The sequence below is a fragment of the Pongo abelii genome, chromosome 7, assembly GCF_028885655.2.
Source record: "Pongo abelii isolate AG06213 chromosome 7, NHGRI_mPonAbe1-v2.0_pri, whole genome shotgun sequence".
NCBI lineage: Eukaryota > Metazoa > Chordata > Mammalia > Primates > Hominidae > Pongo > Pongo abelii.
This window is the reverse complement of record NC_071992.2, coordinates 129,274,182-129,286,984: the sequence shown is the minus strand read 5'-3', so window position 1 is coordinate 129,286,984 and position 12,803 is coordinate 129,274,182. Positions and strand designations below refer to the sequence as shown.

The 12,803-nt window shown below is 33.2% G+C and overlaps 1 protein-coding gene across 4 annotated transcripts in view; it reads left to right on the top strand.

Moving 5' to 3' along the window:
* The window catches only part of CSMD3 (CUB and Sushi multiple domains 3), a 1,211,731-nt gene that overhangs the window by 326,075 nt on the left and 872,853 nt on the right, over positions 1-12,803 (top strand). For all 4 annotated transcript variants that reach the window (XM_054518783.2, XM_063726791.1, XM_063726792.1 and 1 more), the window contains exon 5: positions 7,411-7,618. In XM_054518783.2, coding sequence (XP_054374758.2) covers positions 7,411-7,618 — 208 coding nt within the window. The remainder of the gene's footprint in view (positions 1-7,410; positions 7,619-12,803) is intronic.

The window sequence follows — 12,803 nt, the reverse complement described above, 5'->3', positions numbered from 1 at the left end:
TGTTTAAGTCCACTATGTTTTCTTTTGTACTGTCTACTCTTCTATGAGGCCCATTGAGTAATTTTTTTTTTATTTCTAGTAATATATTTTGTATCTCTTAAAGTTTCATATGGTCATCTTTTTATATCTTCCCTTTCTTTCCTCACTGTGGTCACTGTGTTCAGTTTTTCTGAAAAGGGCTACATAGTAAATATTTTAGACTTTGCTGTGGTTATATAGTCTCTAACATGTATTCATCTTTGATTTTGGTTTGTTTGTTTTTACAATCCTTTAAAAATGTAAAAATCATTACTAGATCACAGGGAAAAGAAAAAAAAAGTCTATAAGCCAGATTTAGTCTGGGGTATAGTGTGCTAACCCTTGTTTTAAGTAGTTGAATATAGTTATATCTGCTATAAAGTCCTTATTTTCTAATTCCATCATCTCCATATGTTTTGGTCTGTTTCTAATGATTTTTCTCTTGGTTATGAGTCATATCTTTATGTTTATTGACATGGCTAGTACTTTTTTTTTAACTGTATGTTGAACATTGTGAATTTTAAGATATTTGGTGTCTGGATTTAGTTATCTTTAAGGAATCTTGAGCTTTCTTCTAGTATGTATGTATTAAAGTTACTTTTGGTTCAGTTTGTGTCTTTTGAGATTTGTTTTTAAGCTTTAAGTATTGCATTTTTAAGTGGCCTTAACTCTAGGCATAGTTTACCCTCTCTACTGAAGTGCACCCCTTTTGAGATTTCTACTGAATACTCCATTCAAAGTGGACTCTATATTCTAGCTAGTGGTACCTGAACAAATCTCAGCCCTGTGTGCTTTGTTGGAACCATTCATCTTACACATTCCTCTTTATGTGACTTCATGAAATTTCATCCAGTTGCATGCATTTATTAGTATTTAGCAAACACTAATGAAGAGAATCTAATGTAAATCTTTTGAGTCCTTTTCTTCTGCAGAGCTTCCTCCTCTCTAGAACTTTGCCCTATGACTAACATTCTAATGCTCATGCTTCTTGAATTCTATGTACTGAGCTGAAAGAAACACCATGCTCTACTTGTAATCCCTCTCCTTATTCTATGGTCCGGAATGTATCTCCTTAGAGAAAGCCAAGTGATAATAGGGCTCTCCTTCTTAGTTTTTCTCCTCTCTTAGATCACAGTTCTTCATAGACCTGGTCTAATGTTTTAAAACAGTTATTATATATATTTTTCTCAGTTTTAATTTTTAAGTCAATAAAGTAAATTTGTTCCCTCTTGCTCTTTCATGTTTATTACTTGATTTAATTTAAATATTTTCTTCTCCAAATCTTTAAATAATTTGTTTTATTGAATGAATGCTTATATTTTTGTCTTATTTAGAGATTCTGAGAAGTATTTTAAGCTGTATGTTTAAAAACACATACTTATTAATTACTTTCTTCAGTGCATTAACTGTCTCTGATTTTCTCAACATGTCTCTTTGGCAGGTAAATGGAAATTAATGTAGGGTATTTGTAATAAGCATATTTGTGCATTCAAAAATAAACCTTCAAAGCTAAAATGCCATTATACTTTGCTCTTTTTACTTCTCAGAGGTGTTTATCTCAGTGAATGTTGAATATTTTTCTTTGATCTGTTATACATGTTTTTCATTTTAATTTCATCTTTTTTAATATGAAAGGAACTGAGGTAGCTTGACTGAAAAATAAAAATATGAGAATCTTTAATTTCCTTTAGAATCATTGAAAATACACTTTTGTTTTCTTCATAAGCTGGGAAGGTATTATTTGTTGTACCGTGACAAACATAAAACAAAATTATCAATCTGAAAGAAGTGTTATTTACCCAGTTGCTCAATTTTTTTCTCCATGAGAAAAGGGTTTCTCTTTAAACACAGCAATGCAAAATGTTGAGCTATTAAATGTAAGTAGAGGCAGTTACACAAAATTAACTACTGCTCCATATATGTAATATGATGGCTAATTAATGACAGTGTAATATTTAAATAGTTTGCCTAATTAGGCATACAACAGTGATGCCTGTCTTGGGGCGAAATAGAAAGCCTCACATAGATGTCAGTTTCACTTGAGTGCTGATGGAAATTATAGATTTAGCAAAGGAAAATTGTAGAAAAAATGTCCCATGATAAAATTTGAAATTGAATTGAATGCTTAGCATCTGGAATTGACCAAGTGTACTTCTCTCCTACAATTTACAGTTCATTTCTCTTTGGTGATAAACAAGCCTATTTCCTGCACCCCAGCCCCAACACTAAGCTATTTCAGCAGAAACTAATAGCAAGGTAGAGCATAGTATGAGATCAGTATCGGAAAAGATGTGTTATAGAAAACCATTATGAAGCTGTGTTTATTTTTTTATTAACAGCCATGTTTGGAGAAGTTCCAATTTATATTATGTTCAATGAAATGGTGTGGTCTCATACCCAAAGCCAAAGCAAGGTCATACATTTACAATATCTAAATAACTGTCACAGAGATTAAAAGTAAATAAAAATTTAATTTTAGGAAAAAGTACATTTGTGAAATCATAGTGAACTATTTTTAAAAACCTTTTCACTTTAATACAACTAATCTTTATTTTATTTTGTTATGTTTCTCCCTGCTCTATAGGCAAGAGGTAAAAAAGCATTATTTATGAAGTTTACATAAATTCAATTATTTTAAAGTATAATAAATGGTGTTATTTGATGATAGATTTATATTATAATATTTTAAACAATTAAAATGATATTTACTAGCATTTTTAACAGCCATAGTTTTTAATTAATAGATTTAAATACACTAAGAACTTATGAGGGAATTGATAGTATTGATCCCGAAAATTGGAATACATCCAAATTCCAAAAGGGTTAATAATTTTAGTCCTCATTCTTAAAATTCCACATTGTCTTTATTGATCCCATTAGCTGAATTTGTGGTTTTCTTCATGTTTTACAACAGATTGACTTTGCAAACTTCTTAACATGCAATTTGCTGACATCTGGGCTATGTAAATGTGTATACATATACATATATAAAAAATTAAACGACTTTAAATCTTACAAACTTTATACTTTTCCTAGAACAAGAGTAGAGAATCCACCATTGTTTTTATAACTCACTGTATTATCTGTATGTTAAGCAACCACTTCGGAAGCCATCACAACTTCTAGTTAACCTGAAGGGAAGTCTAAGGTATTTAAAGGCATTGCTTTACTAGTTAGGTGAAAATATATTATTCTTAAGTCGTGGCCTAAGATGGATGTTCTAATTTATTTTGTCATCATGGTATTTCTTCTGACATATCTAGAAAGACCAAACTAATCTTTTGAAGATAATGAGATAAAAATAAAATAATATAGTCAAAACGAGATGTTTTATCTTTAGGCAGCAATGAAGCATGCAAGAATTTGCATGAACTCTTGATTCAGCCTCTTAATCTTCATCAACTATGTCCTTCCTCTCTTATATCTCCATAGAGCAACTTAATGATCTTTTGAAAACCTAAATCCAATTATCTCACATCCCCACTAAAAACACTTTAATGTTCCATTACTATGAATAAATTCCATACCTTTGTCAGAAATGTCCTGCAAGGTCTGACCCTTAGTTGCCCTTCCAATTGGATTTGGTACCAAAGAGCCCCTCGCCCTTTTTGCTGTAGCACACAGGCCCATTACCTTGGTAAAAGTGTCGGTGAAGCTGCAGGAACACCCTTCGCTCTGCTTTTCATGTAGTTACTGCTTACTATTTTGCTTTGTGTTTCTGGTCCAGCATCACTTCCTCAGGAAATTCTTGTTCCTTAATTTGCTAACTAGTTCAAGGCCCCAAACACACAGCATTAGTACTAAATGTTCCTTCTTCATAAGACCTGACAGAAATGTAATTTTATGTATTCACTTTGTCATTTGCTTAGAGCCTGACTCACTAATAGAATACTCCATGAGAACAGGGATCATGAAAACGTTTTATAGTCATTATAGTCAGAGAGATTACATGGTTTCCTCCTGGCACTTGGTAGATCTCAATGAATACTTTTTGGACAGATGACAAAATGAATAAATTTTGTTTCACAAGAAGTTTATACAAATAACCAATATGATCCTATGTGTATCTTGAGCCTCTAAGGAGATGGTTCTATGGAACAACCTTCTGTGAACCCCCCCACTTTCTGTGAATTGTTGGATAGAAAATGCTGTAGACATCATTTATTAATCAAGCAAGCCTGGAGGCTGTGACAGAGTAATGATGAAAGAATAGAAGCCTCTATCCTGTCATTTACAGGATATGTACCAACTCATTTTGAACAGAGACCAAGCCATGGTATTTAGCAGAAAGAGCGCAGCACTGGATTCAAGAGTTTCATGGTTTGTTCTAATGCTGCCTTTTACTTGTCCCAACTCCGCTATAAGTTCTTTTTAAATTGACTTAGGTAGTATGTCCTGCTATGAATTCATAATTACAGAAAATATGTTGTTGTTTTTTTTTAAATATTGCCTTGAATTCAGCATTCGAGTACGGACACCAAACCAAAATTTTTTTTAATCTAACATTTACTGAAGAAAAGTTTACCTATTTCACCATTTTGTCAGAGACTGATTCTATGATAGTCTCTGTCATAACAAACAAATTAAACAGAAGTGCTGAGCATAGAACTCGGTACAAGAGTCGACATGAACATTGGTTTGAATGCTGGGGGAACTGAGTCCCTATCCTTGTTTTCAAGTGAAAATTAGTCATACATTTGAATTGAAATTATTTTGCTGTAAAATCAAGATTTCCTTGAAGTGAGTTGTTTTCTGGGTTGTTCTCTCTTCCATGTGTCAGGAGTGTAGAGTTATTTATCAGCATTGTGAGTCTAGGTTGAGGAAATTCAAAGAGATCATGTAGAGAAATTAATTTCTGTGCCTTGGAGCTTATGGAATATAATATATTATTATTATTAAAATGATGGCTAAAATATTTAAATGTCTATTGCGAACCCAAAGGACTGCATTTTGAAAGAAACTGCATTTCCACAGACGGTGAATAAATGGGTGTGTTTGCATTTGACTAAATGCAGGATTTTTGTGAGGGAGTTCTGGCTTGACATGGTCTTACATGCTGTCCAAGAGGCCAATTTCAAAGGGTGAGGAGACATTTGGAAAGAAGATGAAACTGTACTGTTCTATACCCATAGCATGAGAGAGAAATGTAAGCAGCCAGGTGGAGAGACACACTCACCCACAGTAATGGAACTGATGGGGACACCACTGTGGAGCCCATGAAAGGGCCTATGAGTGAAAGAATCATCTTTCTTTAATTGTCTGTCAAAGCCCTTAGAAACCAGTGCCAAATTAGTATTAGGAAAATAAGAGGATTCAGCTCCTCTGATCCTTCCTACTTGTAACCCCAGGAGGCTCATAGAGATCTCAGTGAGAAGGAGAGGATGAACAGAAATACTAGCAGGGAAACAAGGAAGAACACCGACTTCTCCATCTTGCCTCTGCCCCACCTCTGCTCCATCTGCCACAAGTCCAAGGTATAGGGAGCAAAGAAGCTTAATCAAAATGAAGTTAATTTCTTTTTGATTACCCAGGACTGGATATATTAATTGATGGATTGTGATTTTTTAAGTTAAATCATTTATTTTTAAACAGACAAAAGTAATGTATATTTATCATGTACAAATGCTGTTTTGAAATATGTGTTCATTGTGAAATGGCTACATTGAGCTAATTAACATATGCCTTACTTCATATACTTTTTATTTTTGAGATGAGAACACTTAAACTATAATCTCTAAACTGTAGGATTTTTTGCTTTAATCTGAGTGTGATCCAGAATGTTATGTGCCTCCTTCAGATTTTATCCAGAGGAAGGAAAATAAATAGCTCATTGAGCTGGTTTAAATAGATTGTGGGCCAGTTAAACTGTGAATATATGCTAGTGAAATAATTTATTATCAAGGCAGTATTCAATGCTGGTCTTGGTACTTGAGAAGGGAAAGAATAGACGTGATTTATGGTTGGGGGTAGAGACGGCAGGACAGGCTTACTAGAAAGGTTTAGGTCTTGAAGGCATTGGTGAAAATATTTGTAGTAGTATGCCACATGGTCTAGACAAGACAACTAGTTCATTTCAATTATCTAACAAACTTAAAAGAGAAAGAGCACAAAATAAAATTTTTAAAAAATATATTTAGTGCATGATAAAAGTTAAATATCTTTTAAGAAGAACATACTTACATTTTTGATTTATAGATTATGGAGGTAAATGGATAAAGAGCAAGAAAGAAAAAAGCTAATACTATTTGTTGCATATAATATAGTAATAAAGTTGTCACTAATAACAAAGCATTTTTTTTTACGTTCTACCCATCATGGAATTGAATAGAAAGATATTGTCCATCTCTATTTGTTTAGGTTCTGGAGCTATCGGTCACATCAAATAATAATTGGTCATTATGGAGCCAGAGTTTTCCTCAAAAACTTGAAGGAATTCCGTGAGTCGGCCAAGGCAGTAACATAAGTAATAAGACAATTTATTTCACAAGTGAACTTGTAACTTATTAGCTTGACTGGCCTAAACAATGTTATAATAAGGCAAATGACCCAGCTTCAATTCCTTTATGAAACAGGAGCTTTTTCTTATGTTTGCATACCAAACACAGCTACTCATATAATCACACTGCTAGTTCCTACCATCAGCCAAAAGTAGACTAGTGGAGAATCTATGACCCCAATTTGGAAACTCAGAATCATAGTTCCAAATGTAAGGTTCGTCAAAAAGTTATTTATGGTGTTGTATCTATGTACATTATATGACTACTTTGTAAAAGATACATTGTTTGATTTCATATGAATATATTTCTAAAGATATATTAGTTACCCTATTGTTTCTCTGTAAACAAAATATCCTGGATATGTGATATACTTTTATTTGAGTTGTATTTCTACAAACGTTTTTCAATAACTTCTGAAACATACCATTGACATGAACTGTATTATATTGTCTCTTAAATTATGTCTTTGTGTTGTACATACTTGCATTGAAAAACCAAAAAGCTCTTCCGTCAACAAAGTGATCAAAGATTTCCCATCACAGACTTTAAGATACATTTTTCCTTTGTTTAACTCACTTTATCACTTAAACATGAAAACAAAATCTTGATTCTATTTTCCTAATGTCTAATTTTGGAGTGTAGATTTTTTGCTTACTTTTATTGCTATTTCAACCAATTGTTATAAAATTGTTAAGATATACTTTATACTTGTATATGTGCTTATATATTTTTTCATAAACTTCTCATTTTATTTAATCTCTATTAGTATATTATGCACTTGGTATCACATTTGAACTGTTATTTTTATCCAAACATATTGACTTGCTTTACTTACAACTGAACAATTGCATTTATCTCAATAACTTACAACTGAACATTTTGTCATTTTTAACAGCTGAAGATGCTTGTGGAGGAACAATGAGAGGATCCAGTGGCATCATATCCAGCCCTAGTTTTCCTAATGAGTACCATAACAATGCTGATTGCACTTGGACCATCGTAGCAGAGCCTGGGGACACAATTTCACTCATATTTACTGATTTTCAAATGGAAGAGAAATATGATTACTTAGAAATAGAAGGTTCTGAGCCACCTACCATATGGTAAGTAAATAGCTTCTATTAACCTTGCATTGATGTTGTTGAAGCAAACTAAGGAACAAAGAACAACTGAATGTGGACTTTTACAGGTTTGGATATTTAAAAGATCTTATAGGAAAGTTATGTGAAGAGGTTGTCAGAGCTGAAGGATATTTTTGAAGATCGAGCTGTTTACATAAAAAATAGATGGAAATTCAAAACTTGTATAAACAAATAAAAGTTATTCCTATTGTAACCTACAGTTGTGTTTTTTAGCATGCCAGTCCAAACGTGATGGTTTCTCTCAAATTAATTGAATAGTCTTAGAAGTAATTTTCCTTTGTTTAATTAGACTTGTTATATACCTTGTTATCTGAAAGCAAAAATTAAACACCATCATCTGGGGGAATATGGTTTCTTTAGAAACTCAAGGCATGGTCTAATGAAACCTGCAAAGTAGGTGCAGAACATGCTTTGAAGACTTAATATTTTTAAAGTAAAATGCTTCTTTATGCTATTTTAAAAATTTGTATCTAATTATATCATTTAGTAGATTATGATTCAGTAACTGAGTGAAAGAATAAGATGACACTGATAAAGGAAAGAGATAGGTAAACATTAGACTAGAGAGGATCTTGTAAGCCATGTGAAGATTTGCTAAGAACCATGAGAATTTATCCAAAACAATTACTTGAAGATGTTTAAATATCCAAATGATTATTCTTATTGAAATGAAGAGATTGATTTGAAGAGGGACTCGATTCTCTGTAGGAGGATCACTTAGGAGATGACTGCAGTATTCCAAGAAAAGATCATGGTAGCTAGAATTAGGGTCATATTAATGAGGTAAGGAAGTAGACTGAGTTGAGAGATATTGATGATGTATAATCAAAAGGACTTTGTAATGGACTGGGGGGTGATAAAGAAGGCAGTATTGAAATAAAACCTAGTTTTCTGACCTGAACAAATGGTGAAGGCAGTAGTAATCTTCACTGAGTTGGAAATTGTTGAGGAAAGGTTAAGTTTGGAATGAGAACCCTGTAAATATTGAGATTTGTTTTGAATATATTTAATTGGAAGATTCTTCGAGATGTGCAATTAAAGCCATCTACTAGACAACTATATCTCTTATATGATTCAGTAATTTAGAGTAGAAGCACAACACTGATATTTAGTTAATATTGATGGTAAGTGAACCAATAGGCAACAATACAATTGGATATATAGAGAGAGGATAAAATGAGAAAACAAAGGAGGACTAGGACTGAATCTGAGACTTAACAACATATAAGGCCTGGACTTAGAAGGATGATACAGCAAAGAAAACTGAGGGAGTCATTTGAAGAGGTAAGAGAAGGAAGTCTTAAGAAATACTTTCATGCAGACAAGGGAAGAAACAGCAGATCTCTTTGGTGCTTTAGACACAGAAGCACTTAGAATAATGCTGTTATGTAGCAGGCACCTCAACAAGTATTTGTTGAATAAACATTAAACAAATGGAATTCTAGTAAAAATCAAAATGAAGTTTGGAAATAATTTTAAAGAGCATCTAATCCAACTCTCCATCCAAGGCTTTGTAAATAGTTATTTACAAAGTATTGTATTTAGTGAACGTTTTACTTCTTTGTTTCTGTTATAGCATCTAAGCTGACAATGCCATAATATCAGAATTAAGAGAAACCTTGGATGTTATAGGTGAGAACCTGAGATCTAGGGAGGTGACTTGACTTACCCGTTGTCATCCATCAACAAGGAGCTAAAGCTGAATCTAGAACACAAGCAGTAATCAACACAAATAAGGTACCCCCACACTCTGTCCAGAGAGTGATAAGAAAGAAAAGATGTGGAAGAGTAAGAGAGGTCAGGAGAGCAAGAATGTTGTGATGAGTGTGTAGCTTACTTAATTGGAAAGTTGATATTTGAGCAAAGTCCTGATGAATATAAGGAAGTTAGTCAACTGGATGAGCCTTCAGGCAGAAATGACATCTAGAGCAAAATACTTAAAGCAGAGTGGGCCTTATTGTGTTGTAGGAACACCTAAGAAGCCATTGTGGCTAGAAAAGAATGACCATGGGTGAAGGTAGTAGGAGAGAAAGAAAGATAATTAATAGAGCCTGGCTCAAGACTCATCTTTGTCTTTTACTCTAGTTGAAATGTGAATTCACTTGAGGGGCTTGAGCACAGTAATGACATGATTGACCTTATTACTTAAAAAAAAAGTTACTATGGCTACCGTGTGGAGAATAAACTATAGGAGGGAAAGCTAAAAGAACAGAGATTATTTGTGGTATGTAAGTGAGAGTTTATAATTATGAAATAAGAAAATAGTAGTGGAGGTGAGGCAAAATTATTGGGTTTTCAAGATAAATGATAGAATTTCTTGAAATGTGAAGTTGGAGAAAGAAAAGTATAGCTCTAAAGAATATCTCTAATAACCTGCTAATACAGATCCCAGGCTATTTGACCTGAAGAACTGAGCAAATACAATTTAAGTTAACTAATATTGGGAGGGCTATTGATGAAACATTTTTGGAGGGATGATGTGGAGCTTAAATTTGAATGTGTTAAGTTTGAGATGGCTAATAAATCTGTAGTTGAAGATTTCAAGAGGACAGTTGGATATGCAAATCTTAGTTTTAAGTCAAAGGTGTGGGCTGAACTTCTAAATTTGGAAATCTCAAAGTGGAAGTAATTATTCCTGTTTCTACCAGTTGAAGTGATTATTAAATTTAAAAAAAGGAAAAAGAAACTAATACCTGAGTTGTGGGACACTCCAACACTAAAATGTCAGCAAAATTAGGATGAACCAGTAAAGGAGATTGAGAGTGAGAGTAAATGAGATAGGAGGAAAAACAATACAGTACAGTTATCCTTAGGGTCTTCAGGAAATTGGTTCTAGGACCACCCCTGCTTATAAAAAAATCTTGGGATGCTGAAGTTCCTTATATAAAATGTAGTAATATTTGCATACAACCTACACACATGCTTCCATATGCTTTAAATAATCTCCAGATTATGTACAATACCTAATATAATGCAAATGCTTTCTACATAGTTTTTAAACTGTATGTATCATTTTGTTGTATTATTGTTGTATGGATATTTTTTATTTTTCAAATATTTTTGATTTGTGATTGGTTGAGTCTGCTAATACAGATCCCACAGACATATAAGATTGACTGTATAAATTTTTCTGGAAACCAAAAGAAAAAATTATAATGGAATTGGCCAGTTGTCAAATGTGAATGATAAGCTGATAAAATAAGCTCCAAAACTGATCACTGTATGTAGTAACATAGAGGTCATTGGGTAACTCTGATGAAAGTAGTTTTGTAGGTGATAGGCTGACTGGAGGGGTTTTAAGAAAGAATTGGAGAAGAGATATTACAGGCAATTACTATAAATAAGTTGTTCAGGGAATTTTGCAAGAAAGACAGAGTGTTGGGACAATAGGTTAAAAAGAAAGTAGGAGTAAGGGAAGAGTTTTTTCTCCTTTTTTGGAGCTTATTATAAAATACGTTCCTAAATTAATAAATGGATTTAGCAACATGGAAGTCACTGTTAACTTTGATGAAAATAATTTTGCAAGTGACAGTGTGATTGCAATAGTTTTAAGGGAGAATTGGAGAACAGATATTATAAATAAATTGTTCAGGGAATTTTACATAATAGATGCACGTAGTTTTGGGGTATATGTGATTTTTTTTTTTTTTTCTGAGACAGAGTCTCACTCTGTCACCCAGGCTGGAGTGCAGTGGCGCAATCTCGGCTCACTGCAACCTCTGCTTGCAGGGTTTGAGTGATTCTCCTGCCTCAGACTCCCAAGTAGCTGGGATTACAGGGGCATGCCACCACACCTGGCTAATTTTTTGTATTTTTAGTAGAGACGGGGTTTCACCGTGTTAGCCAGGATGGTCTCGATCTCCTGACCTCTTGATCTGCCCTCCTCGGCCTCCCAAAGTGCTGGGATTACAAGCGTGAGCTACCGCACCTGGCCCACATATAATAATTGAATACATTCATATAATTTGTAACAATCAGATCAGTGTCCTTGGGATAACCATCACCTTAAATATTCGTCTTTTCTGTATGCTAGAATCATCTACATTATTCTCTTCTAGCTACTTTGAAATATACAATAGATTATTGTAAACTATAGTAAATTAATGGATACAAATATATGATTTGATAGAATAAATAAGACCTAGTGATAGATTAGTAGAGTGAGAAGAATTTTTATTTATTTTGTGGTTTTGCTTGTTTATTAGGAGAGTTAATACTGTGATGGTAATCACCTACCAGACATTGAAAAATTAATGACAAAGAGAGTGGGGAGAATCATTTAAGCAAAGTGAAGGAGTAGAGATAGTGAAAGAAATCTTCCCTTTGAAAATCTGTCTGTGAGTGGAAGGAGGAAAAAGTTACAATAAGTAAAGGGTGAGAGAAGAAGAAAGTGAAGATTAAAAGACCATTTAGGGGGCTGCTGTATGCCAAAGGCTGAATGAAATTTCAGTAATTTGGAAGGTCTGCATATGGAAATAAAAGGTTAAAGGCTTATTTTCAAAGACTAAAGTTAGGGAATGAGTGATTGAATATCAAAGAGAGTAATAGTAATTTCTTCAGATTAGATTATGGAAAATATGTAAATAAAAATAGAAAGGTCAGAAAGACATTTTAATACATTGGGCCCAGAAGATAAATAATGATTTCAATTTGTAAGATGTAGTTTGCAGATAAGCACTATTCCCAAAAGAATATGTCCCACTGGATGTTTGACTTAATTATGATATATAGTTTGAAGTAGGAATAAGAATTTTTAAGTCATTAAAAATGAAATACTGGCTGAAGTCAAGGGAACAATATGGTTATCAAGATCAGAATATTGGTGAAAACATGGCATGCAGGTTATATAACATAGAAAATCTATGTAATGTTATTCAAATTAAGAATGCAATAAGGTATGTAATACATTTTGTTTTATTTAAATCATTTTGCACAATTATTTATTTTTATTAGTTGGTTAAAATAATACTAAACATTTGGATTTAAAGTAACAAATTTAGTCAATACAAATTTCCAGTGAAGGCTGACTCCCATCTAAAGGTAGTTCCTCCATTTGTGCACTGTTCCCTCTTCAACTACTCAGGAGTATCATGCCCCAATTTTCTTAATTCCCTTTTATACCATCAATTTTTGCTCCCTAATCGAT